The sequence below is a fragment of the Anopheles coustani genome, chromosome 3 (genome assembly GCF_943734705.1).
Source record: "Anopheles coustani chromosome 3, idAnoCousDA_361_x.2, whole genome shotgun sequence".
NCBI classification, from domain to species: Eukaryota; Metazoa; Arthropoda; class Insecta; order Diptera; family Culicidae; genus Anopheles; species Anopheles coustani.
The window spans coordinates 59,545,625-59,572,492 of NC_071288.1; the positions used below are offsets into that span (position 1 = coordinate 59,545,625).

At 42.2% G+C, this 26,868-nt stretch overlaps 6 protein-coding genes across 7 annotated transcripts; 3 read left to right on the forward strand and 3 right to left on the reverse strand.

Moving 5' to 3' along the window:
- The first annotated feature begins 1,435 nt into the window (after positions 1 to 1,435).
- Positions 1,436 to 11,412, forward strand: LOC131264064 (anoctamin-5). The gene is made up of 13 exons (XM_058266356.1): positions 1,436 to 1,906; positions 1,986 to 2,022; positions 4,962 to 5,484; positions 5,986 to 6,361; positions 6,949 to 7,254; positions 7,313 to 8,266; positions 8,339 to 8,503; positions 8,576 to 8,889; positions 8,964 to 9,103; positions 9,278 to 9,483; positions 9,846 to 9,951; positions 10,038 to 10,406; positions 10,996 to 11,412. The coding sequence occupies exons 1-13, from the start codon at positions 1,436 to 1,438 to the stop codon at positions 11,112 to 11,114; spliced, it is 4,086 nt and encodes a 1,361-aa protein (XP_058122339.1). The 3' UTR covers positions 11,115 to 11,412.
- A 257-nt stretch (positions 11,413 to 11,669) lies between these two features.
- On the reverse strand, positions 11,670 to 12,646 carry LOC131259616 (tubulin polyglutamylase complex subunit 2). Its single transcript, XM_058261155.1, has 3 exons — positions 12,568 to 12,646; positions 12,337 to 12,504; positions 11,670 to 12,259 (listed from the first exon to the last, which is right to left on the reverse strand). The coding sequence occupies exons 1-3, from the start codon at positions 12,644 to 12,646 to the stop codon at positions 11,670 to 11,672; spliced, it is 837 nt and encodes a 278-aa protein (XP_058117138.1).
- Positions 12,647 to 16,038: 3,392 nt separating this feature from the next.
- Positions 16,039 to 18,189, forward strand: LOC131259620 (cAMP-regulated phosphoprotein 19). Its single transcript, XM_058261159.1, has 3 exons — positions 16,039 to 16,197; positions 16,796 to 16,879; positions 16,961 to 18,189. Exons 2-3 carry the CDS (start codon positions 16,808 to 16,810, stop codon positions 17,276 to 17,278), a joined length of 390 nt encoding a protein of 129 aa, XP_058117142.1. The 5' UTR covers positions 16,039 to 16,197; positions 16,796 to 16,807; the 3' UTR covers positions 17,279 to 18,189.
- Positions 18,190 to 18,486: 297 nt separating this feature from the next.
- Positions 18,487 to 19,528, reverse strand: LOC131259617 (viral IAP-associated factor homolog). 2 transcript variants are annotated; one of them, XM_058261156.1, is made up of 2 exons: positions 19,342 to 19,528; positions 18,487 to 19,236 (listed from the first exon to the last, which is right to left on the reverse strand). In XM_058261156.1, exons 1-2 carry the CDS (start codon positions 19,345 to 19,347, stop codon positions 18,544 to 18,546), a joined length of 699 nt encoding a protein of 232 aa, XP_058117139.1. In that variant the 5' UTR covers positions 19,348 to 19,528; the 3' UTR covers positions 18,487 to 18,543. The 2 variants fall into 2 exon arrangements, with proteins under 2 accessions (XP_058117139.1, XP_058117140.1); XM_058261157.1 differs by having other exon boundaries at positions 19,310 to 19,528.
- A 221-nt stretch (positions 19,529 to 19,749) lies between these two features.
- On the forward strand, positions 19,750 to 21,034 carry LOC131259618 (protein crossbronx homolog). Its single transcript, XM_058261158.1, has 4 exons — positions 19,750 to 20,006; positions 20,065 to 20,129; positions 20,210 to 20,313; positions 20,393 to 21,034. The coding sequence occupies exons 1-4, from the start codon at positions 19,939 to 19,941 to the stop codon at positions 20,840 to 20,842; spliced, it is 687 nt and encodes a 228-aa protein (XP_058117141.1). The 5' UTR covers positions 19,750 to 19,938; the 3' UTR covers positions 20,843 to 21,034.
- Positions 20,871 to 23,093, reverse strand: LOC131259615 (enolase-binding protein-like). The gene is made up of 5 exons (XM_058261154.1): positions 22,974 to 23,093; positions 22,633 to 22,908; positions 22,243 to 22,545; positions 21,512 to 21,676; positions 20,871 to 21,423 (listed from the first exon to the last, which is right to left on the reverse strand). Exons 1-5 carry the CDS (start codon positions 23,091 to 23,093, stop codon positions 21,082 to 21,084), a joined length of 1,206 nt encoding a protein of 401 aa, XP_058117137.1. The 3' UTR covers positions 20,871 to 21,081.
- Positions 23,094 to 26,868: the final 3,775 nt, after the last annotated feature.

A 26,868-nucleotide genomic window follows, 5' to 3' on the forward strand; every position in this document is an offset into this window, starting at 1 on the left:
TTTTGACTGTTATTACTGTACGTCATCACGAAACCTACTGTGAAAAAAATTATATTCTCTATGTGCATTTCCTCGAGCAAAATGGGCAGTTATTAATCGAATGGAAAACGCTCAAGTCAAGGGGAAAATCGCTTTCATTACTTATTCACGATCGAACAAAATCGATACGGGTCCTCGGTTTTTCTGCCTACTAGCGTCGGTTACGGGATCGTGCTGGCCATGCATGGTCGGAACAAAAATCCGTGATGATGCGTGTTATCGATAGGACAACATAGCCATTCGTGTACGAGGGGCACACACGAACCCACCAGCAATCGGCCAATACTGGCATATGAAAAGTCTCGTGTCGCGTGTCCACATACCTCAGACCGTATTTTTGACTTTGGTGGTGGACTCGGGAACTTTTCGACCCCCGGCCGGCACGAGGATCAGAGGCTCCATTTTCGATCATCGATGACGACACCGTTTCGCTCCCGTGGGGGCAAAGACGCGACGAAGAGAAGCTGCAGTGGGCTGTGGGTATCGATTCAAAATTGGCCGCGATTGTTTGTGTTGGTCGCAGCTACGAGGGAACTGGTGAGGGTGCGAGGCTCATTACGCCATGGTGTAATTTTTTTTTATTGTTTGCCTACCGTGTACTACATAGTATTCCGACAGCAAACATCGGTACCGTCCGGCACGACCGTAGTCATTCAGTTGCGTGGTAACGGTCGGCTCAGCCACACGTAACACGTCGGCTTCATCTGTTTGTGAATAGCTTCCCCAGGTGTGGAAATGCTTAACAGGTGTACCCAGATCCATCTTTCCAGTGTGCGACATGTGTGCGATTAATAATGAAGTGTTTCATCCGACAATAAAATACTATAAACAGTCTCTAAGCCGACTTTGCTGTGCAATAAGCAAATAAAGTGATTAAACCTGGTATTGTTAAGTGCAAAGTCTATCGAGCTACCGAAAAATCTAAATAATGGAAAATAAGTCCCTCGTGTTGCTAATTTTCAGTTGTCTTTTACTAAACTAAAATGGAAAATGTGCCTGTGCTAAGGATGGACTTTTCGAGACGTAGCAAGTGATGACCGTCCACCGATCAATATGTGGAAGGTAAATGATTAATGCAGTAAATGCAGTTGCTTGACCCAACACGACGAGGACTACAGCAGTGACTACGAATGCAATAATGGCTGGTTGTAACACTGAGCTGGTTGGTGGTTGTACAATCGCCCCGGTTCGCAGGATTACGTGACTGTGCAAGAAAAACACGTGCACTAAACGCTTCGTTGACATGGTATACGCGTCAGCATTAGAGATAAAAGTGTTAAAATGTGATGGAACAAGTCTCCCCACCGATTGCTACAAATGAAAAAGGTAGAAAATCTGGATTGTTCAAGAGCAGACTCCACACGTTTGCAGCACAAGAGGAGAAGGAGTAAACCACATGAAGCAGCATCGCAGTAGTTCCTTAGACATAGTAGTAGATAGCGATAGCGACAACCTCAAATCACCGCAACGCGACAGAGTGGATAGTTGTTCGCAAATCGAAGCGGAAAAGGATAACGTCCCCTCTGGAAAACAGTTACCACCGCTGATAGGAGGCTGGACCTGTCCTCACCAGACGGATTCAACGTCTCTTCGAATGGCAGCCGATAGCCCTCGGAAAGGTTGCAAGGATTCGGAGCAGTTACCCGGCTTAGCGGAGTTTACTACCAACGGTTCGTTTGACGTGCTGCTCCCGAACTGCGTTGTACAGGGAGAACAACGCGAAGGAACTCCCGGGGCAAAGGTGGAACCAAGATTGAAAGTTTCGAGGACGATACATTCCAGTCCAGTGGGAAAACCACGGTGCCGACGATATAGCCAGGATTCCGGTGCGTCGATGTACCAGCAGCCAGTCGGTCCTGGCACCGGAGCAAAATTTCTGGGCGATAACTTCCATTATGGGAAGGTAGGACTGCAAAATTACCCACGTTAATTGTTCTAAACAATAGAGGAGTTCCTGTAGGTACTTTACTGCTCTGACTTATAGTCAGTAGTTGTATCTAGGGTTCTTTTGTAATATGCATTACATACAGCAGTTGTTCCAGCACATCTTTGCATTTTTGCATCATTCTATTTATCCCATGAACAGTGAACGTTATTATACTCGTATATGTATGTGCTTTTGTTTCCTAGTAATAGAAATAAAGCAGATTGAATGCTCTCGTAGGATACAAAATACTATTGCAACTGTTTTTAACGACACGTACTAACGTGTCACCGTAATCCAACGGTAGAACTTGCTTGAATGGAAGCTGTTCGACACCCTTCACAAGTAGTCTGTTAGAAGAGATAGAGCAAGTAATCTTTTTTTTTTTTTTCTTGGCGTAACGACCTCTTGGTCATGCCTGCCCGTTACGGGCTTACGTGACATGTTTCCCTGTTGTACGTGGATAGTCAGTCCTCTCGTACAGGGGAGGGTCCGGTCTCGGTTGGGATTCGCCCACGCCGTCGAGGTGGTGAGCCCCGGCGCTTGTGGGCCGATTTTCTAACCGGCCTTACCGCTCGGCTGTCGCGGACCCCTCGCGGAAAGCAAGTAATCTGGTCACTGTAATTCTAGTTGTTGTTGTTGTTTTTACGGTTTTTAGAAACTTTGAGCCTTTAGGCTTCTTTCGTTTCTTCTGTAATTCTAGTGAAATGGTTTAGTGTTCTATGTTAAAGGTAGGAGGGATACAAGGAAATGTTAACTGGAGGGTTTCTAGCACAGACAATCCATTGGATTTCGATTTGAAGACTCTGCTGGAATTCGAAATTATGATTGTTCCGTTGAGCTATTGTCAGTTGCACCAAAGGCTATAGTACACTTATACCTTGTGTATCTTCGGGACTATTCCAGGGAAGAAACTCTATATAGGATTTTATCCCTTGCACTTTGCACTATAATTTCCTCTGAGGACGTGTTCGCTTTCAAACAAGTCTGTGCTATCAACAGAGTCGTACAAAGCAAGGATAATTTCAATTATCAATTATCTTTAGAGATTTTATCAAACTTTTGGTTTGCTTACTTTGTACACGATTCACCCGAACAAATCAGTGTGTGGCAGTAAAATATAGCACGGGCGTGGATAACTGCTGGACTTATATTTGCTTGTGGTATTGCACTATGTATGTTCCATTTATTTGATCATCATAGCATTTACAGTGGTGTATTCCATTTTTATGTAACTTCCACTAATAACCAATTATGCAACAAACCCTGTAAATCTCTAATTCTCTTGTAGATCTAGAAGGATATTCTACTATAAAACCCTGACCCACAAGCTCGTGAACATACGATGATAAACTCATATGGGAGTTTTTACTTCAGGTTTTTTCCTCTACCATCGACCAAAATCTTAAAAAAAATTGAAACCAAACGTTAGCTCTTCGCATTTACAGGTGCTAATTGACTGCACGTGTTTTTTCAAGTTTTTTTTCGAGCGAAACATTGCGTGATTGGAGCTAACCAGGTGAAAATAAAAGCCAAATCTAATTCAAATTGGATGAAGTAGTACTCCTTCAACCACGCAACTTGAATTTGATTCTCTATTTTTGGACCCCGTGTTCGTGTCCATTTCTTATGTATATTTATGAACCCTCGGTACGAAACATAAAATTGGGCCGAGGGTCAATCAATTGAGCGTTTGGGCTATCCTGAAACGATCAAATATCAAAGCATGTAGATTTTGTAAACATTTTAAGGTCAAAGGCAACCATTCATTCAAGGGAATTACTTGCTTGGTATACACACTGTGTAACAATCGGTAATTCGAACAAAAGAAAGCAAATCAATAAACAAAAGATCTATTCTTAAAAACAGAGGCATCACCAAAGACAGTAGTTACGCCAACGAAAAAGAAGAGAAGCAAAGAAGCAATTATACTACTTAACATAAACAGAGCGACATTATCTGCGGCATCTGCAGTCTTCTCTCCTTCCCGGCGTAACATGACCATCTTTGATCATACCTGCCCGTTACGGGCTTACGAGACTTGTTTCCCTGTTGTACGTGGATAGTCAGTCCTCTCGTACAGGGGAGGGCCCGTTCTCGATTGGGATTCGAACCGACGCCGTCGGGGTGGTGAGCCCCGGCACTAATGGGCCGATTTTTTAACCAGACCACGGGCCACCGCGGTATTTGCAAATATGTCGCTTAAATAAGTCAAAACAGATAGAGTGCTTAATCTGTTGATCAATCTTTTGAAGGAAGCTTTATTGCGATTCATCGTCTAAACATTACAAAAAATGCAACATAATGAGATGGAAAATAAAACTAATAGCCTTATCACACTGGTCGCCAATGATGGCACTGGTAAAGCCATTGTACTGCCGAACGAGTGGGCTGTTGGTGAAATGAGCTTGCTCAATACACCAGTTTGATAATCCAGTGACTTTTCCAAGCCACCATTGGTGACCAGTATGATAAGGGCATAATACATCAACTGAATGAAACAATGTAATATTTCAAAGCTTTGAGATCAGTTGTGGAAGAACTTGTTATCAAAAATCTAAACCAATTTACAAGTATATAAACATAAATGGTTACAATCAGTCAAAAAATTAGTATAGAGACAAAGTTATCTTTTCTGCAGTGTATTTTATGGCTGCATGGATTAACAGGGCAAAACCAACAGATGCATCGCATGGGTTCGATGCATTCTTCATGCGCGGGTTGGTTTTTACCCCAGCATATTTCACACTAAACATTTTTTGCCAGGTAACAATCGAGAGCCACAACGACTGGTGAGAATCGGAACGGTGATATCGATTTCCGTTTTCCGGACATTTGAGCCACATGTGGTATTGCTTTCCACTTCCTCAAGGAATGCCCGACGACGAACGTTCCAGAATCGTTCCAGAACACAACCTGAAGAACCTTATTCCGGTGCCTACCCCCGTGCTAATTCCCATTATCTGTATCTTTTCTGTACAGCAAACGACCCAACGAGAATATCAAGCCTTGATGCGCCACAGTACGGACAATTTAAGGTCTATTTATAACCAGAGTCGCGTAGGTGGTCTCTGCAACGGCCACCAAGCCCAGGAGATGGCACCGGTCGGGCTGGACTTGGGAGCCCGAAATGAGGTCACCGATCACGGCAACAGGAAGCACCTTATCCAGCGTATGACCGCCCAAGACTCGGTGAACTGCCTCGAGCCGTCGACTTCACAGGACAGTACCGCTTCGCCTAGCTCGCTCGACCAACAAGCCTCGGCAACGGTGGAAATAGTCGTGGAAAGCGACACGACGGTACCGTCCGATGGTGGTTCGATGCTGGTGAACGGTAGTCTACCGTCAGCGAGCCAAACGGACATGAACTACATTGACAAACTGCCTTCGTTGGAGGATATTATGGAAAGTCCTCTGTTGAAAACACCGATGGGAACGTGGCTGCAAACGGAAGATAGACTGTCACGCGAGGAAATTCCCCTACCATATGGCGGTGACGTTGCAGAAGAACGCAGTAGGAGGTAAAACTAGTTTGTATTGGGTTTTTTCTTTATTATTTTAAAATTATTTATTTTTTATTATTTATTTTTTTTACGTAAGAAGGACTAAACGTAATAACTACAAGCAATACTGTTTAAGAAGCCAAAAAATTTTACAAAAAGAACGTAGTGACTAACATGCATTTTAAACAACATCTGGAGGTGCCAATACCCCAACGGTAGCGCAAGGACACACCCAAGTAACCATCATGAGTTCAAATCTTGTGTCGGCACCACGATGCCGTGCCTTGGAACCATCTTGAAATATCAATTGCATTTCCATTTTAGAGAACCATTCCTATTGAATCTTGTGATTTGTATTTTATATTTTATTAATAAAATCCAGTTCACCATTGTTTGAACAAACATGTATGATATTGTTGTACCATCTCTTGTACGGTTTTAAAATTTATGTTTTCTCTTCATGATTGGCAGATGTTTTGGTGTTTTGTTGTATTAACCCAATCGTAACTACACATCCAGTCCCGATCCTTACAGCAATCTCTTTGGCCCGAAGATCAGTGTCAATGAGCACATCCCTGGGACGCCAATGGACACGCCGGACATCGTTTCAGAGTTCAATAAGAGCTTCAACTCTAGCACAACTAGCATCATCAACGAACGGCGCCATTCGTCGTCAAAACTACTCGGTTTGCAGGCCGATTCCAAGGAGGCTACGGCCATGTCCAGCGATACGCACGGATCCCCGCACGATGTCTTGCCAGCAGCAGGTGTAAGGCTGACCACCGGCGACAAACCGCTCTCCCTCGGTAAAGGCAGCCTGCGGAACCTGTTAAAACTACGTAAAGCGTCGGACCATTCGCAGGACACGCGACGCTCCAGCCAACAGGATAAAGAGGTACGCCAGCATGGTGTTTGTGCCTGGCACGTCTAACCTATAATCATATCCCATCGCAAGCCATTCTCGCGTCAGTGGGGTTCGTTTCATATTTATAATACGTTTCCGCTCTGCGCTGAGGTGAGCTGAAGGAAACGCCACGTTGTGTTGTTACTATGATTAGCCATTACTTCGTGGCCTTCTCGAGAACTTACATACCGAATGTAAGTCTGGAAAGTTCAGCACTCTTACTGCTTTTTCATCGCCATATGTGACGTCAGTCTTCCGTAACGATGCATTTGTTACACCTTTAGTCGAAAATAGAATCAGAAATTTTGTTCTACCCTACACGTTCTGCAAATAGATTGCGCTTAGATCTGAAAAATTTAAAAATTGTTGTTTTTGAATTAGTAGAAATCACCGCTTGTTCTAAATCATTTAGTCAGAGTCGATAATCGAATTCTACAGAATACAGAATTCTAGGAACCATGTGTAGAAATTACATAATTGACTAATTTAAATTCTTGTGGAAGTTTATTTGCTGTTTAACTCTTTGATAGAATCTAATTATAGATATAAACCCCGTAAATTGTTGTCTCTACCTAAAGGGTTTAGACCCGGAGTCCTTGATGTTTCGCGATGGCCGGCGCAAAATCGACATGATACTGTGCTACGAGGAGGAAGAACAGGGTGTGATGACCGAGCTAGAAGCTCTCAAGCGCCACCAGCGGAAGCTATTCCACGAGAATCTCGTCCGCGAAGGGTTGGAAATCGAGGTAGAAGACAAAATGCAGGCATTCGATGGTAAGACGTACTTCGTAAAGATTCACATTCCTTGGCGCACGGAGTCGAGGTACGCGGAGGTGATGAACCTCAAGCTACCGGTGAAGCGATTTATCACAATCAGTGTGAAGGTGATTTTTGGGGCGTTCTACCACAATTGGCAAGAACTCACGAGCGTTTCTCTTGCAGGAAGAAGAAACTGCTTTGCGTCGGCAGCAGAATAAGATCCTTGGTTACTGGAACCGGCTTATGTCGCTTACTGAATACAATCACGAGCGCATCGAGAAGGAACCGTCGTTCTACTCGGCAACTGCCAACGGTAATCCGGAGGAGCAGTTCATTGTCAAAGATCGGTGCACCTCCTACACGAGCGCCCAGCGCAGCCTGATAGTGATGCAGATCCTAATGCGAACGCGCTTCGACGAGACTGAGAAAGTGAACAACGTGGGCATCCGTCGGCTGCTCAACGATGGCACTTACCTAGCCTGCTTTCCACTGCACGAGGGTCGGTACGACAAGGACCACTCGTCTGGAGCCCTGTTTGACCGGCGGCTACTCTATCTGGAGTGGGCCCGCCCGATCAAGTGGTACAAGAAGCAACCGCTCTGTCTGGTGCGTAAGTATTTTGGTGACAAGATTGCGCTCTACTTTTGTTGGCTCGGGTTTTACACCAAGATGCTGTACGCACCTGCCATCGTGGGGCTGTTCTGTTTCCTATACGGGCTGGCGTCCATGGACTCGAGCGATAACATTCCGACAAAGGAGATCTGTGACGAGAAGGGCCCGGGAAAAACGATTCTGTGTCCGTTGTGCGACCGGGCCTGCAGCTACCAGCAACTACACGAGTCGTGCTTCTTCGCCCAGCTGACCTATCTCTTCGACAACCCGTCGACAGTGTTCTTTGCCATCTTCATGTCGTTCTGGGCCACCACCTTCCTGGAGCTTTGGAAGCGCAAACAGTCGGTACTCGTGTGGGAGTGGGACCTGCAGAACATCGAGAACGAGGAGGATATGCGGCCTGAGTTTGAAACGACCGTCAAAACGTTTCGCATCAATCCAGTGACCCGCGAGAAGGAACCCTACATGCCAACGTGGACACGTGCCATACGCTTTTTCGCCACTTCGAGTGCCGTTTTGTTTATGGTGAGGAAGATCCCATTTTCTTTTCTACCTATGCCGGTATGTTAACTCTCTATTTCTTATGTTTGTGACCAGATTGCTATCGTTATGGGGGCTGTCTTAGGAACCATAATATATCGTATTTCGCTAGTATCAGTAATCTATAGCGGAGGAGGATCGTTTTTCCGCACTCATGCCAAACTATTTACCACTATGACTGCCGCGTTGATCAATCTTATCATAATCATGTTGCTGACCCGAGTAAGTAACCTCTCCGCCCACAAACGCTTTACTTCAGAGTAGAGCTACTATGGCTATCCCTTAATTTTCTAGATTTATCACAAACTGGCCCTGTACCTGACCAACATGGAGAACCCACGTACTCAAACGGAATACGAGGACTCGTACACTGTGAAAATATTTGTCTTTGAGTTCATGAACTTCTATAGCTCGCTGATTTACATAGCATTCTTCAAGGGGCGCTTCTATGACTATCCCGGCGACGATGTGGCACGCAAAAGCGAGTTCCTTCGCCTGAAAGGTGACATATGCGACCCGGCAGGCTGCCTTAGTGAACTTTGCATCCAGCTGGCCATCATCATGGTGGGCAAACAGTGTTGGAATAATTTTATGGAATACTTTTTCCCGTAAGCACCTAGCACCGATCGTTGAGACATTTTACGTTCCGTTATGAATTTTGAATAATTTGTTACACTCTTAGTGCATTCTACAACTGGTGGCGTCGGCGGAAACACAAGCAGCTCACAAAGGACGAAACACATCTTCATATGGCATGGGAGCAGGACTACCACTTGCAGGATCCTGGCAGACTAGCGTTGTTCGATGAGTATCTAGAAATGAGTAAGTTCATTCGATTTCACAGAAAAAGCTCACACCCTCCTCTCTTTTTTTTAAGCTAAGCTCTTTGCCATTCTTTTTCATTGCTTTTATAATACATTTAGCTTTCGCTTTTTTAAACTTTCACCTCGTTCCTGCTCTGGATATTGTCAATAGTATTTTTTTTTAATTTCCCAGTTGTACAATATGGATTTGTAACACTGTTTGTGGCTGCCTTTCCGTTGGCACCGCTATTTGCTCTTCTGAACAACATTGCCGAAATTAGGTTAGACGCATACAAAATGGTGACGCAATCACGGCGACCTCTAGCCGAACGCGTTGAGGATATTGGTGCATGGTATGGAATACTAAAAATAATAACCTACACAGCAGTTGTATCCAATGTAAGTAAAACCTGATTTGTCTTTTCTTCACCCAAACATTATAATCAATGAAAGCCTTTCGCTATGTATTCTCTAATGAGCAAACACAGACGAGTGGTACAAAAGTTTTTCTGAACCAAAGTATCCGTGTCTATATTAATTTTTTGTTTATAACCATTGTCATTTGGTTTGCGTCATTTAGAACTTCTCGCATTTTCATATTTATATGTTTTACAATCTACGATCAGTTTTCTAATATATTTGAGGACAGTTGATTGATTAATGCGTTGACTAATCTGTACAAAAAGCAACTCAGTTCTGTTGTATCGTTAATTATTTTCTTTTCAATGTTAATTTTCCATACACTTTACCATTTATTCTAGGCATTTGTAATTGCCTACACTAGCGACTTTATACCGCGTATGGTATACAAATACGTCTATTCCCCACAATTTTCCTTGCATGGATACATCGAACATTCCCTTTCGAGTAGGTATCCATCGGAAACGTCCTCAAGTAGTCGAGCTACTATTTAAACCTCACTAATCAACCGCAATCATTTGACTTATAACTAGCCTTCAACACATCCGACTACAAGGAAGAATGGGGAACCAAAACCGAATCCGACCCGGACACTTGCCAGTATCGGGGCTACCGAAACGGGCCGGATGCCGACGAGCAGTACGGCCTCAGTCCCCACTATTGGCACGTGTTTGCGGCCCGATTGGCATTCGTGGTAATCTTCGAGCACATTGTGTTCGTCTTAACCGGTATCATGCAGTTCATCATACCGGACATACCGATCGAGGTGAAAACTCAAATGCAGCGGGAGCAGCTGCTTGCAAAGGAGGCCAAATATCAGCATGGATTAAAAAAATCTCGCGAAACCGACTATGAGGAAATTCTGCACACCTTACGCGAGCAGAGCAATAATAGCAGGCAAGGTAATTTTTGATTAACAATGTACGTGGAAATTAATTTGGTAGAAATATTTTATTTACTTTCATTCGTCTCCTATTTAAACCTTGAATCCATGGAACTAGTTGTGAATTTATTATAGACTCTTATATTTATTGTATTGTATTTTATTGTACCGTATTACAATTATTCAAACAATATTTCGAATGTAGAGCATAAAGAGAAATTAAAATAAGTAAATTTAGTTTTATATCCATGAAAACGGTACTGTGTATTCTGGTTGTAGTTTTAATTCAATTCTCAAATGCAAACATCTGCAGATTAATAATCCTCTAAAGCTTCATTGAAAGATTTATGCCAACCATTGTAAGATATAAAAATATCGGTTATAATAGCAACGTACAGTCAGTCGATTATATTTTGCATTGCTTGTTTATGTGCGGAGTTCTAAATAAACTTTAAGGTAATACATGTCTTGCCTCTGAAAAATGCGGCACAAACATTTAAGCCAGAATCAATCAAGATATGTTTTCAAAGTTTGATGTAAAAAAATTGTAAAAAATTGTTTAAATTACTACACACCTTAAATGATTTTGTTTTCTTTCCAATTTATAGGAATGCGTGGCAGCTGGGCACGACGTCTAAGTAGACTCAGCGATGGTCTTGATGCTCACGTAGAAGTCCCCAATAGACCGAGGCACTCGTTGGAATCTACCGTTTGGGAAGTTACCTAGCATTAACCGCATTCGTTATGTTTTTGGTTGAATGGGGCAATGAAGAGTGATGAATGAAATCAAATGTCTGTAGCCGCACGAATTCATTAGAACATTAACATTAGGCATGATAATAAGAGGTCTAATTATTCAACGAAACTTATGAAACAGTATTCACATTAAAGATGATACATTTAATCAAATTTAGATTAAATAACTACGAGAAACTGTGCCTAATATTACTGGTAACTCAGGAGAATAGCTCATAGCACAGTTCGTTAGTTCTTTTCACAAAACCATTTTTTCTTCGTTATTTTCATCAGACAAAATTTATCCCACAATCACACTTATGTGTAAATTGATCGTTGCTATATTTGGTATGTTTTTAAACCTTTTCAGTTGAAATGAATTCCTATGTATAAAGCACACGAGCTTGTCACATTTGTTTATTTCAAAACCAACGACGGTACACACAGATGACAAATATTGAACTAATTAGTTGTGCATTAATGCACATATTTGCAACCGAAACATCGAGTAAACATTTAGCATTGTAAAAATATATGCCTTTCTTAGTTAGTTGTTCAAGCGCATCTTTTGTGTCTGGCGTGAGCAGCGCAATTTTGTTCGAAAGACAGCCGGATCCAACACATTATACGGTGGGTTTTCGTTGATGCACACGATATTTCTTAATCTGCGGCAATCATTTTTCTCTAACAAATGGGGTGCTAACAGAAGAAAAAGCTGCTCGGTCCATGCGGGGAGACCACAGCTGGAAAAACAAAGCTCCCAGTAGGGCAGCCCCAGGTGAGCGATGCTCATCCGTAGATATTCCGTAAACGATTCGGCCAAAAACTGCCAGCGCAAGGAATTCGTCTCGAGCAGAAATATTTTTGGGCTCGAGCTTTCCGGGGTTTCGTACACCAGGCAAACCTTCGCCAGGTTTGCAATTGTGCTGAGCTCGAAAATTTTGCTACGCGAATTCAGGTTAAGATGGTCCAGATAGCCGGAGCTGAGATCGACGTAGTTCGATTGGCGAATGATCGGTGGTACCGTTAGCGTCGTGTTTGGACTAACGCTTAGGATGGTGTCAATGTTATCCCTCACGAGCGTGATTTGGATCAGGTGAGGGAAATGAATATGACCGACACGACGGATATCATTAGCTAAAATAATGAATCAATCAACTGATTAGTAAAGAAAAACAGTTCACCTAGCCCCGGAAAAAAGCGATTTAACCTACGAGAATATTGATAACTCCAATAAAAGTTAAATCCATCGGTAGACAAGTAAAATCGTTTCATATCATCTGGTAAGTACACATTATGCCTCGATTCCCATGCTGTTACTTGAGCCTTTTCGCATGGTAGTCTTTTCTCGAGAGTTACATTGGTAATCCTTGGAATGTTATCTGAAAGTCAAATTTTCACTTATAAACAAACAAAACACACAATGAATCGCATTAGCTACTCACTTAAAACTTTAGCAAGGCTTAAAGAAAGATTTTCGTAGAACATATCCTCCGCATCGTTGCCTATTTTCAAGTTGGCCATCGTAATACCACTATACAATGTTTTCGCCAAACAACGTCGATGTTACCATGGTTGCCGTTTCAAAAAAAATGCACGAGCTCATATATCGAAGTGTATTATGAAAAAATTGAAGTGTTTCAAGTATTTAATTTATGAAGTATTAATTAAGTTTTATTACTATTTAATAAAATCAGTATTCAAAGTACAATTATTTGATACTAAAACATTAAACCTTCTTTGCTTCCATCCTTCAAGATTCGTACCTTGTTCCAAGGTAAATTAATCTTCAGCAACGGAAATTGGGCAATTATTTAAAGAAACATCATACTAGTGATGTGCGCTCTGAGTGAGAATGAGTGAGTCATTCGAATCTTAATATTGAATGAACGATTTAAACCCTAACAGATAGTTTTTGTGACTCCCTTTGATTTGAATCCTTAACTGGGATTCGAATCCCAGAAGAATGAACGAGTGGGTAAAAGATTCGCTAGTCGCCATAGAGATTTGAATCCCAAGTTGTGATTCGAATCCCAGTTTGGGATCACTACATGGGCGACTAGCGACTCTTTTACCAACTCGTTCATTCTTTTGGGTTTCGAATCCCATATAGTGATTCCCAAACTGGGATTCGAATCACAACTTGGAATTCGAAACACAACTTGGGATTCGAATCACAACTTGGGATTCGAAACACAACTTGGGATTCGAATCACATCTTGGGATTCGAATCTCTATGGCGACTAGTGACTCTTTTACCCACTCGTTCATTCTTTTGGGATTCGAATCCCAGTTAAGGTTTCACCTCGAAGGTTAATAAATCATTTTACACGTTTTAAATCACAAAAGAGTGACTTAAAGATTCGAATCATCGTTATGATTATTCACTCTGTTTCAAATCTCTAAAAAGAGTTGTTATTCTCATCACTACATCATACATTTGAAACGATTGGCAAATTGATGAAGGTTTTATATTTTAATTAAAAAAAGCAGCGTTTATGTTAACTCATTATCAACTTATGAATGTTTCTATCACGGGGTCCACGCTACAGCGCGACGTCCCGTCACAAAACGCGACGTCGCCTTACAGGCGGCTGAACTCCATACTCGGGGTCCACACTACAGCGCGACGTCCCGTTTCAAAAGTAGCCCAGTTTCGGCAGAACAATCGCGCAAGCCAAGCGCGACAGAGGTAGGGGAGTATGTGGAAATATGTATCACATTGGGGTGCAAACTCGGCTAAAATTTTTTGTTGAATTTTGAGGTAGTAATGCATGATATTTGTTTAGCTACGTATTTTATGCACCCTGAGTGAGTTTGGCGCTTCTACATTTGAAATTCACTGAGAAAACCACCTAACACAAACATCGACGGGGGCCCGCGACAGCCGAGCCGTAGCGCCGGTTAGAAAATCGGCCCATGAGCGCCGGGGCTCACCACCTCGACGGCGTGGGTTCGAATCCCAACCGAGACCGGACCCTCCCCTGTACGAGAGGACTGACTATCCACGTACAACAGGGAAACAAGTCTCGTAAGCCCTTAACGGGCAGGCATGACCAACACGGTCGTTACGTCAAGAAGAAGAAGAAGAAGACAAACATCGACGATATTTTGCCCCACCGTAACTCGGGGTCCACACTACAGCGCGACGTCACGTTTCAAAAGTAGCCCATTTTCGGCAGAACAATCGCGCAAGCCAAGCGCGACAGAGGTAGGGGAGTATGTGGAAATATGTATCACATTGGGGCGCAAACTCGGCTAAAATTTTTTGTTGAATTTGGACGTAGTGATGCATGATACTTGTTCAGCTACGTATTATGCACCCTGAGTGAGTTTGGCGCTTCTACATTTGAAATTCACTGATAAAACCACCTAAAACAACCATCGACGATATTTTGCCCCACCGTAGGAGGTATATATTTCTCCGTCATCTCCTACTTATTGAGTGCAGTTTGTTTACGTTTCGGCACCCGAAAAAACTTTGTTAAAAATATCAATTAAAACGGAGTTTCATAGCTGAATTACATTTGTGAAGAGTAGAAATAAGTAGTAAAACCTGAAATCCGATGTTTCATGGAGAATATTGCTCGTTTTGTTCGCGTTTGTGTTTCGGTTTGTTTACGTTATGTTCAGCTGTCGGTTTGTTTACGTTTCGAATTGACATTTGACATGAGCTAGCGCGACGTCGCGTTTTTCGCTGTTTCTACACTAGCGCGATTTGTGCGACATTTTTTTGGTATGGAGTTCGGCCGCCTGTCAGGCGACGTCGCGTTTCGTGGCGGGACGCCGCGCTGTAGTGTGGACCCCGAGTATGGAGTTCCTCCGCCTGTAAGCCGACGTCGCGTTTTGTGACGGGACGTCGCGCAGTAATGTGGACCCCGTGTCAGGCGACGCGGCGTTAAGCAAGCCGGAGACGTCGCGAACTTGTACGCGCGAACAATTTGACAACCATGCATTGCCTATGTTAAGGAAAGAAAAGGAAGATATCCTCTTAAATCTTTTCTTAAATCTAAAGCTTCCTTTCCTTTCCTGCATGCATTGCCTATGTTAAGGAAAGGAAAGGAAGATTTAAGAGGATATCTTCCTTTCCTTTCCTTAACATAGGCAATGCCTGGTAGTCAAATTGTTCGCGCGAACAAGTTCGCGACGTCTACGGCTTGCATTACGCGACGGTGCAGTCTGGAAAGCGTGATAGACTTTTCTTACCGCGTGACCACATTAGGCGTACCATACCAAAAACTTGGTACGGTCGAGTGACAGCGTACCAGAGCCGATGGTGCGCTAGAAAGAGAGAAAAAACGGTTTTTACCACCTGGGCCGCACCAGTTTTTTGGTATGGTACGCCTAATGTAGTCACGCGGTTACAATTTGGAGACTCATTTAAAAAACATCGCCCTACATGAGGTTCATGGTTCCAAAAGTAAGAACGCTGTAAACCCACTGGATGTATGTCGGAACTGAGTGCAGAACCTAACCGTCAAATAACTAGTGGTGAGAAAATCAAATCTATCGATTTCGATCCATTTCAAATCCGAACTCATCCGCTCCAGTCATTCTACTCTCTACCATAGTAAGTACCATACTCGCATCGTGGAAAAGGCGTTTAATGGTAGAACACCTCAGATAATCGATATTTCATGGTTAAAAATGAGTTTTTCTTGATCCTAAGTTAAACCACGTGAAAAACGCAAACTATGGCCAATCCATTCTATCCAGGGTTTGATTCAAGTAAACTGATATGAAATATATTTGAAGCATCAGATCAAGTCAGAATCGAATCAAATTGAGCCCAAAACAAAGCAAATCTGAATTAACTCCCAAGTGAATCACATCTTTTCCCAATCCGTCAAATGTGATCCAATCCTATAGAATCCGTCAATGGATCGATTCTTCGAGTCTTCCGTATCGGGATTCTGCGAACCCACCCGTCAAAAAACGCAAACGATCCGGAGTGCGAAAAAAAGTTACGAGACGGAAAACACTGCATCTTAATCGGTGGGGTTTAAAACCATTCAAAAACATATTTATCGTGTAAATTGGTTGCAATTCGTTCTTCTGAAGGAGGATATTGCAAAGTAAGTGCATCCGATAGACATACAGCAGGTGTTCTTGCTACAAACGGCATCCATCATCGTCGACGTTCGTATCCTCCATTGCCATCGCGTCCTTGCGTACCTTGCCAGAACGATCGAAGTGAACTGCTCGATGAGCAAAAAATTGGCAACATCCATGCATATGTTTCCATCCCGTAGTTTAGTCTAATTTGCTGCTAGGAATCGCTTTATTTGCAGTTAAAAAGTGCTTCCTCAGTCACAAATACGATTTGCTGATGAATATCGCAACGCAGCCGATAAGAATAAACTTCTGCATGTCTGTCAAGACGAAAGTAGAACAGATGAATTGTTAAACATGTTTTTCCACCTACACGGTATTTTCAAGGATAATGTTCCAAGAACTCTATTTCAAGGATAAACATGGCCTCGCGCGATGGCAGTTGCCATGTTAGCATCAAAGATCTTCTCTACCGTATCTCTATGCTGAATTCTTATTCGATGAATATTCGTCTGACGGATCTGAGAAACAACAATTTTTGAATAAGAATGTTTTGCTACCTGTGAAAATGAGCAATTTCATGTCTCTCATTGTTAACCATTCTATTTCATTCACACAAAGGAAAACGCAACGATGAGCTCAGAGGAAAGCACAGATCAGCAGACCGCTATTGCAGAAGTACCGGAAGATTCAACAACGGAGGAGGTAATTAAATAGAAAGCAAACAGCTTCAGACAAAACGTCGTGGTTAAACTCGCATCAATCATGATATTTTTTCACTTTTAGGTTCAACAGGAACAGCAACAGTCCGTCAGTGAGTTGGAGAAACAGGAAGAGGAAAAGATGAAGGCTAAGTACGGGTCGAACGCGAGTATGGGAGGGCCTCGTGGTCTCGGTGGCCATTCAGCGTTTCTCCAAAAGCGGCTCCAGAAAGGACAGAAGTACTTTGACTCTGGCGATTACCAGATGGCAAAGCAAAAGGGTGGAGGCGTGAAGCAGGTGTTTGCTAACAAAGTACCGACCGGCGAGGCGATACCGACACCCGAGACAGTGCCGGTCCGAAAGACCTCCATCATTCAAACCTGCAACAAATTTCAGAGCTAAGATACTTTAATCCGTTAACGGTTTCCTCGGCGAAATGCGGAAAAAATGATGCGCTACCGGAAATCATTGAGAAGGTTTTGGTGAAGGCCACTTTATTCCGCCATGGAGCTTTACTGGCCGGCATTAGCTGTAAATGAGAAGACGTCATTCGCAGTACAGAGGCGATACGATGTTTGGTATTTTTCCGTGTTAAATGTTCTTTTCCACAACGGAGATTTTTTCTGGTTAGGAATTTTGTTGTGCTAAATGGAAAAATTTGAAATTAATCTCATTCAGTAAGATTCACGCGATAACTTTTCGATAAAAAATCACATTCATATTGCCCACAAAAGTAAACACAAATTTTATCATTTGTTTTATAGGCATAAAACGTCTTCGCTTCTTTCTTTCATCACGCTCGCTTCTTCATGCTAGAGTGTTCGAGTACTCGCTAACTTCTTTCCGTCAGGATACGGCTTTTTTTTTTATTTTAACTCTTCTTTATCTTGTAGAACTCCACAAATATGCTGAATTATTGATAAACAAACATTTTATTATTGGTAATGTACTTGTAAACGTTAGACGATAGGTTTTGAGAGGTCGCGGAACTAAACCAACAGCCACACAAATGTAAGAGTTTTGGCATGCGGTTCCCGGTAAATTGTATGTGCACCTAAAGTGAACGTGTGTAACCTATATAGAGATAGAATGTAAACCGAAAAAAGTCAGTCCGTCTCGTAAACCTACTTCCGGCGAAGGTTAGCAAAAATGTGTACGGTTATGGAAAGGATCGAGCACGCATTCACAACGATTTGCGCGATATTTGATTATTGCGAAAAGAATGTTAAGACGGAGGGGATGGATTTTCGGGCAGATGGTGAAGAAAACACATTCACGAATAAAACTGATGGTAGCAGGTATTTTGTTAAGCAAACCGACTATAGTGGTATATTGTTAACTGAGAAAATACGCACGTGGGAATGCATTAAAAGTAAGAAAGTAAGAAGATAACTGCTTGTGTTTTGAGTTTGTTCATGCTTTAATTTGATTTTTTTCCATATTGTAGTTTTAAAAAATAAACTACTCCATCGTTCTTTTTCGTCAACCTGAGTTGTGCTCTCTTAAATTATTAGGAAAAATATAATATTTGTTGGAAGACTTTCAATACAGGTGGTAAGTAAAACAGTCCTTATGACTGCCAATGGAAACACTAAACATCAAGCCCAATATTCAATAAATATGCCTTGATTTTATTTCATCGCGTAAAAAATGCTTTCAAGTTTCTCCTACCAATCATTATTGTCAGATAGTTCGGCAAAAAGTTTGTCCTTAATTTTCTTAGCTTCCCGTGGATCTTCTTTGATATTGCTCTCGATAGCTTTCGTTTGCCCGAGCATAAATTCAAGCTCATCGCATGTCAAGTTGGTACCACCCAGCTCGACCGCTCCAATGAATTGCTTTTTGAGCTGACCTTCGAAGTAGACAAATATTGTCGGCACGTTTCGTTCCGGATAGTTAGCAATGCAGGTAGTGGCAATCGCTCGAACAAATTTGGTCATCGGAAAGGCGACTGCTAGCTGTGCCAGGTGCTGATTTATCAAAGAGCAGAGAGGCACTCCACGACTGTAGAGATGCAATACCACGTAGATTCCTTCTCCGGCCTTTGTCACTTCCTCTACGTAATCCTGTCCAGAAATTTCACGTACCACTCCGAACCGTGCCTTGCTTGCCGCGGCTTGCATTTCCGCGATGCGTTTTTGACGGTACTGTTGCAAAATTTCCTCATCTTCAGAGTCCTCCAGTTCGTCCAACTCATCGAGATCCAGCTTCGATAAGTCTTTGCCATTCTGCTTTTCTGCGATAGTGCTCTCTATCATTCCAATGATTTCATCTTCGGTAATTTCCTTTTCCTTGGGCTTCTCCGGGATGATTCCTTTCGCTCGGAGGATGTCATTCCACTCAGTATCTTCGTTAGGATTCTAAACAAGAGAATAAGAGAAGTTAAAGATTTGGGTCATTCAGCAACTAGCAAACCTCGCTGCATCCATTTACTTCCATAAATGGTCATTGTTTTATAAACCTGCCTGCATTGTGGTGTGAAGATGAATGAAAACTTCCACAAAGTTAAAAAAATAGCTAGATTTGTAGGATGGTGCGGAAAAATACGCCGGGATACTGCTTAAAAGTGACTGTCGACGGTCAATAATCACTATTTTACAGTAATAACTTGTAGATATTCACGAAAAACAGAAATGTGTGCCGAAAGGTGGATGACACACGACGAATTGATTAAGTCAACAAAGATGAATACAATCTAAATTATATTCACCTTGAAGTCAATGTGATTTTGCAATACATATATTTTTTGTTCCAGAAATAAGTCATCCAGGCGACCAAACCAATCACTATACGATTTCAATTTCAACATCACTACAGACATATGTCAAAACAATTTGCTTCATTTTATTTTTACATTTCCTAACCATGTTTGTTTTGATCAAATTTTGAAAATCTTCAAGAAAAGATAGAGTTATTTTATCATGAAAATAAGAACGTCGTAGGCTAGAAGGCTCAGTCGGAACTATAGTACAAAAGAAACCCCAGTGTATTTATTATCGATAATCGTACGTGTAGCGCAAGTAAACACTAAGACTTCGGTCCTGCAGAATCACCATCGAAAGATGACTCTCGACGCGCACGATAAACTGTTGGAGACAGTTTTGCAGGAGTACAAAATTTTAACTGAATAGTAAGTACTGTGTCTTAGTTCTTATACTTGCAGTTTGCTAAATATTTCTTTATTTTAGTGAACGGCTACAAAGTGAAGACCTAGGGGGTGTTTATGTAACTCCTTCGTACGAAAATCCCTTCCGTAAGTGTACACTTCCGTTTGCCTGGTTGGTTGCAATGCTGTGCTAATGAGCATTTCTATCGTTTTATGTTACACCATAGTTTGGTTCGGAGTGATATTCGTACGCGATGGAATGTACAAAAATGGAGTATTCCGATTTACTGTATCCCTGCCCAGTAGATTCCCTAACGATAGCTCAGTTCCGGTAAGTATCATACCCCTGAAACGGAGTTTCCGCATAGGCTTATACGAGTTGAGGGAAATAATCATTTTGTATTCCGTAGGTGGTTACTTTTCAGAGTGAAGTGTTTCATCCCCTGATCAGCCCAACCAATGGTGTGCTTGACCTGACGGATGCATTTCCGAAATGGCGTTCCGGAGAAAACCACGTTTGGCAAATCCTAAAGTTTGTACAGTTCATCTTGCAAAACCTTGACGATCATACGATTCAAACGACGCAAATAGCAAATAACGACGCATACGAGCTATTGCTAGAACGTCGAAGTGAATTTCTGCAGCGCATAGAATGCTGCATCGAGGACAGTCAGAAGAAACTGTACGATCTGCCAGCGACACCGGATAGAAACTATATTTGTTTCGATCGTTTCAACCCCGATGTGCACGGTCCTGTGCTAGAGTCGATGAAACAGAACAAACCGGTTGAAGTGTCCACTCCTCCTTCGTCGGGTATGTCGTGGGTACGGCATGGTTTATATCAACCATTGAGTAAATAACAGCCATTTATACAACCAACCGTTACCTTTAGTCCCGAAGAGCATAGTTAAATAATTTTATTGGTTTATTACTCCGTTAAATACACTCTGCGAAACACATACAACATTTTGGTAAGCTACTTACTAATACTTGTGAATGCAAAGAATGTGCTAATAAAATGCGGCATACGCTACCGATTTTAACATAAAACTATCCACCCATCAAGTCGGTTTCTGACGGGTTGTCTCCAAATATGGCTTTACGTTCGACTGTATTTTCCCAGGTGCAACCGTTTGGCGCGCCGATTAGCAATAACGCGTCGTATAATGTCCAGGAGCGCAAGTCCGAGAACAGAGAAAAACAGTATAGCGGCTGCAATAGCCACGTTGCGGAATCCAGGGTAGGCTTGCCCTATATCCAGTTCGCTGATATGGATGTGGATGTTTTCCGGTTTCGCCAAAATTGGCTTGGGTGTCGGCAGTCCTTGGTTGCCGTTGTTCCCTTCGACGATCGGCTGGTTGGGAATCACTGGTTGGCTATCGTATAAATTAACAGGTAGTGCATACTCCACGTGGGTTTCCGTAAGTTTAGTTTCGATCACCTACGTTAGATATTTAGAATGTAAATGGATAAATATTATATTTCCTTACCGTTTTGCAACTTTGCGAGGTTTCGCATGGTTTACTTACAGCCGCTTCTACAGATGAAAGAGACTTTGACCAACCGTAGCCCTCCTCATCGGTGTAGATTGTAACTAGTTTAGCACGGAATTCGCGGTAGTCCCGTACTTCAGATCCAATAACGGTCAAGTTCATAGTAGTGAAGGGGCTCAAAAAGCGAATAGCATTAACCGTCTGTAAAAGTACAAGTTTTTAAAAGATCATTTTCTAATTGCTTTACGTAAACAAAATTACTTTCTGGTCTCTAGCCTAACAACCATCTTCGGTCAGCCCTTAGGCTTACTTAATTTTCATAATTTCTTCTTCTTGGCGTAATGGCCATATCTTGGTCATGCCTGCCCACGTTAAGGGCTTACAAGACTGTTTCCCTTTCCCTGGACTGACTGTCCGGTCTCGGTTAGGATTCGAACCCCAACGCTCATTGACCGATGTTCTAACCGGTGCTACCGCTCGGCGAGTATTTTCACAAAATAATTTAAAATAGCTACTGTTCGATTAGATTCGACCTATTAAAGTCTCGGCTACGTGTTTCAATCGAATACGTTGACAAACTTGACAGTATCAAACCCACCGCGGATAAAGATCGTCATAAAGTTATCATCTTTTACTGCCCAGTTGAGGAACATCCTTGCTCGATAAGAAGATAAATCGACGGCACATAACATATGAACCACAATTGGTCACATAGACACGGCCGCACAAGCAGATTTGATACGTACAACCGTAAAAAAAATGATTACCTTGAAAACCCTGCTGTAGTATGTCTCCCCTGCGATCAGCTTGTAGGTTTCAGTTTTGCCCCGATAAACTGATAATTGCACGCCGTGGGTCACGGTTGGCGGCAAGACGTAGTCGATGCGCGTGTCTGCCAGATAAGAAATATCCTGATCAACGTACTTGTACGCCGGGTCGCGGTTTTTCAGCGTAGCATAGGCCAGTATGGGAGAACCGAGTCGGGTTGAGTTGGTCCACTTCTTGTATACTATATCGCGCAGCTCGTATCGTTCCGGGAACTTTTCGGCCAGCACAAGTATTGAGCCTTCCTTTTAAACGTAATCAGAAAAGTTTGACGAAAAGTATATCCATTATACGCATGCTCACTTTGATACATACTCTCGATAAAAGCTTACCACAACTCCGTTATCGGCTGTGCAGACTTTAGTCGTTACGTCATAGCTGCAGTACTCCGCAAAGTCTTCGTCACCAAAACTCTTTCCTAGATAACGATTAGATGATCCAGTGTCTGCTAGATTTTCAAAATTTCCTACTGGTATCCACAGCAACACGTCGGTGGTTGCATTTCTGCACAAATTTTCTACCGTGCGATCACTGTACTCGTTGCTAAGCGATTTCACTGCAATGCTTAGTAATGATGAGTTTGTTCCACATACTTCCGAAAGGAGCGACTGCAAGTAGTACGAAGCACGTTGATGCAATTTGGTTGAAATCAACACGCCGTAATTTGACATACCTTTACATTTATTTCCAATCTACTATTCACCAAGAACCGTCCGATGTCATTAGAGCTAGTAGCAAAACCAGCAACCGATAGAAGTAGGACGACGGTCCACCAGGAGTTTCCTATTGCCATGGTCGAGTTGGACGGAAGGATGCGAGGAATGTATTGTCCACTGTATCGCAGCGAATGGTTTCCTCCGACTGACTGACTGACTGAGCCGCCTCAAATCGATACGCGAACTTCGGAAGAAAAAAAATTCTCCCCCTCTCGTTTCGCCTTCAACCCCCGTAAAACAGCAACCGCCCCAACAAGAGGGAATGGTAAATGGCGCACCGTTATCTACCGCACACCGACAAGTATGTATGAAACTTTCTTACTACAAACCGAAAAAATCCGCAGCAATGATATTGACTCTGGCCTGTTATCGACAAATATCGAATGATTAATCCTACACGACTGATAACTCGTCACAGGGCTTCCAAAAATAAAATAAAACCACAACCTTCTAGCGGAAAACGGAATGCAACACCTCGTCCTCAGGACGCACGGTGATTAACTTACGAAACCCCTAGGGAAAGATGTGGCTTAGTACCGTTTCACACTACACGAGCTGCTTCACGAGGGATACTGCAACGCTTTGGAGAATAAGTAAGCACAAGTTGCCCCCGTTACTGGCGCTTCCAGTAGACGAAGATTGCGAAAAACAATCAGAAGAGTAGAGCACTTCAAACTCCTGTTTACGAATCGCTGCACAACAGGCGCAGGATTAGCGTTGTGCGCCACGCAGCCACTTGAACGATGTGCCAATTCGCTACTTCTTATATTCATCTAATTGTGTAATAACTTGCATCGATGGTGAGGGAGTAGCTACAAACACACCATTCGATGGCACATGCTTGCCGTGCCTCTTACACGTTGTAATGATTCAAATGAAAATTGAGATGGAAAGTTATGAATAAACTCACGCTCGGTTGTTTTAGTTATTTAATCATATTCTGATGGAATTTGTCCGACATACGCGCAAGCCGGGAGTAAGATTCTCTGGGAATCCACGTTTATTGGCAAATAACCAGCATCGCTACGACACGCAGTCATTTGCTGCCTTATCAGCTTTCACGTGAAACTCCGGCAAGTCAAGGGAAAATTGAAAAAAAAATATATATATATATATCAAATCATCACCCTTGACGATTGCCGAGTGATGGTGATGAGTTATAAAACGGATGGGTCAATATGTCCGAAACCTCGCGCCGCGGTCTAATCTGCAGTCGGAACTAAGTGACGTCCTACCGATAAGCGGAAACCAACATGCCATTCGTGCGATGGGGAGAACCGGTGGAATTGATTGATAGAGCGCACAGTGGTGGGATACTTTTTTGGCAATCGCAAACAGCTTTCCGCTACATCTCGCATAGCGCCAAGAGATAACCAGTTTAAGGCGACTTTGTACTCCACCGGCTTGGGAGGTTCCTTATTTTTACTTGATAATAACAGTGGGCGACCTTTATCAGCCTTTATGATGCACGTTTTTCGTAAGATGAACAAATGCTTGGATTGATGTGGAGCGATGATGGATTGCTTTGCCCACGCGTGCTTTCGTATCTTATTTGTTTTAGCAAACACATGAATGATTTTAAATTTGGCGTACTTTGCCACGTGTTTCTCACGGATTATTTTTCAAATGAGGAACCTCAGCGAAGGTGTTTTAGCCAATATTAAGTAACTTTTGCACTCGGTGTGATGTCACCGGCTAGATCATTGATCGTTAGACACATTGTATGTATGTATCCAGAAATATCCAGACCCAACAGGGTATCACTTTTTGCGTGAAAAGTGAGCCCCGACAACTCGTCTTTTTCAAAGATCGTTTTAAAAGTATTTGAATTTGAATTTGATGAACACAGTTCAACTTGTCTAGACAACAAATACTGAGGACAGTTTCCTTAAATTTATTATTGTTTGGTTTTTTTAAATTATTAATTGCTTTCTTTTTCAAATTATGTACAGTAGATATCCGACATATGCGGTACTCGACATACGCGGATTCGGAGATACGCGGTTTTCAACATTTGACAGTAGATTGGGTTTATTACATCTATTTAAATTTCTGAGATGTACAACCACACGAATAAATATGTAAGTTACACATTTGCATAACTTACACTTTTTATTTCGTTTGTTGCAATTTATGTTGTTTGAATACGCTTGCAGTGCATTCATATTAATGGACAAATTAATTTTTTCAATATTCTGTGATACATGCACACAAGAACTCGATCTCTTAACTCCTAGTATAGGCTATGTGTCAAGCAATATTCGAGATACGCGGATTTCTCTGGTTCCCATTATCCGCGTAAGTCGGATATCAACTGTAATTCAAAATCCCTTGCTTCGCTTGTTTAACAACGTATTTCAAACTCCACGATAGTTTAACGTGCCAACCAATCTTAACAAATATGGTATATCTATTGCATACACGCAGGCGCGTGTAAATAATTGCAAATTTTCTTTCCCCGAAGGTCATCGAAACGGTAAGATGATTTTCTCGATTCGTGTTCATACAGGGAATGAATGTGTGTTGGTGCACACCATGCGAGTGGTTCGTGATCTGGTTGATTATCTCAGGGAACTACTAGAAAAGCAAAAAAAGTTGAAGTAAATTTAGGAACATGTTTGCGACAAAGTTATGTGTCTTGCAAAGACTTTTCATTTGAGGGGTCACTTGAACAAATCGGTTCAGACCTCATACAATTATAAACAAATATGTTATTTCAGCAGAAAATACCAACCAAGGTTTCTGTACCTACGTCCCATTCAAATATTTATTTAAAAAACTAAGAACTCAAGAAGAATATTTGTTATATCAAGTTGTTTACTTCCAAAATGTAACGTCCGACCGTTATCATAAGGTTCTTATAAGTTATCTGTCATGATGGTGGCTGCGACCACCAGCTGTCATGCACCTGTCATATAAGTGGCTGCGTCCACCACCAGCGATGAAACTGTCAAACAAACGTGGAGGAATAAACTGAACACTCTTGAGTGTGCCTTCGAACAAGAGAGACGTACTTCGGACCTTCGGCTTATTATTATTATAACTGTTCTATTTGTTAAACCTTCGGCTTCGGATTGACTCGTTATAAATTGTTCACCGCACCCAGACTCTACAAAAAGATCTTTCATTTATTTTTTTTAATTTTTCATTTTTTCCTGTTGCAAAAATTGCCCAAAGCACTAAAAAGTTATTAACAAATTAGCATTATTTCAACTTGTGACCAAGGACTTTCAATCTTTTTGTGCCAAGCTGCGCTGTCAGCTTCGTTCTAGTGGTGGGTAAACCAAATCCCCAAATCCGAATCCCAATCCAAGAAACAGTCGGAACAGTCCAAGCAGCGGATAGTGTTCCTTTGGAACTGTGGTCTTTGTGTACAATATTTTGAAACGCCTTTCCGCGTTAGGACTCACACTCCTAATGCCGGTGAGCCAAGACTTCCCGGCTATCTGTCTGGAAACGCCCGAAATTCGTTGTTTTGCAAAGGCGTACAATGGTACAACAGGATGCCGAGAGAGATTAAACAAGCGCTATGCGCCGTATACGTAAAGCGGGTAGTCTGACGCTGTGCTTGCAATCCCGGTTGACAGAAATTGACATTGTAGGTGGTACTAAGTAGTTCCTGCAAGAGTCCCAGCAATCTGCCATGGAAAAACTTGCTGGTACTACATGACAGCTGCAAAAAATTTGAATGTTTGTCAACCGGGATGTATTTAGTAAATGTTGTAGTTTTTGAGCCCGTAATATTGCATTTGTCAACATGGTCTTCGATTATGATGATGATGAGTAAAAAAATGAACAGGGACATTTTATTTTTATTATCTTATTTAACTTAATAGAATGAATGAGTCTACA

Coding starts and splice junctions, on each gene's coding strand:
- LOC131264064 (XM_058266356.1), top strand. CDS start 1,436: ATGAAGCAGCATCGCAGTAGTTCCTTAGACATAGTAGTAGATAGCGAT. Junction 8,504..8,575: donor TAATCATGTTGCTGACCCGA/GTAAGTAACCTC, acceptor TTAATTTTCTAG/ATTTATCACAAACTGGCCCT. Junction 9,952..10,037: donor CATCGAACATTCCCTTTCGA/GTAGGTATCCAT, acceptor ACTTATAACTAG/CCTTCAACACATCCGACTAC.
- LOC131259616 (XM_058261155.1), bottom strand. CDS start 12,646: ATGGCCAACTTGAAAATAGGCAACGATGCGGAGGATATGTTCTACGAA. Junction 12,505..12,567: donor AAGCCTTGCTAAAGTTTTAA/GTGAGTAGCTAA, acceptor TTTGACTTTCAG/ATAACATTCCAAGGATTACC. Junction 12,260..12,336: donor TTGGAGTTATCAATATTCTC/GTAGGTTAAATC, acceptor TCATTATTTTAG/CTAATGATATCCGTCGTGTC.
- LOC131259620 (XM_058261159.1), top strand. CDS start 16,808: ATGAGCTCAGAGGAAAGCACAGATCAGCAGACCGCTATTGCAGAAGTA. Junction 16,880..16,960: donor AAGATTCAACAACGGAGGAG/GTAATTAAATAG, acceptor TTTCACTTTTAG/GTTCAACAGGAACAGCAACA.
- LOC131259618 (XM_058261158.1), top strand. CDS start 19,939: ATGACTCTCGACGCGCACGATAAACTGTTGGAGACAGTTTTGCAGGAG. Junction 20,130..20,209: donor TTCGTACGAAAATCCCTTCC/GTAAGTGTACAC, acceptor GTTACACCATAG/TTTGGTTCGGAGTGATATTC. Junction 20,314..20,392: donor CTAACGATAGCTCAGTTCCG/GTAAGTATCATA, acceptor TGTATTCCGTAG/GTGGTTACTTTTCAGAGTGA.
- LOC131259615 (XM_058261154.1), bottom strand. CDS start 23,093: ATGGCAATAGGAAACTCCTGGTGGACCGTCGTCCTACTTCTATCGGTT. Junction 22,909..22,973: donor GATTGGAAATAAATGTAAAG/GTATGTCAAATT, acceptor TACTACTTGCAG/TCGCTCCTTTCGGAAGTATG. Junction 22,546..22,632: donor CAGCCGATAACGGAGTTGTG/GTAAGCTTTTAT, acceptor TACGTTTAAAAG/GAAGGCTCAATACTTGTGCT.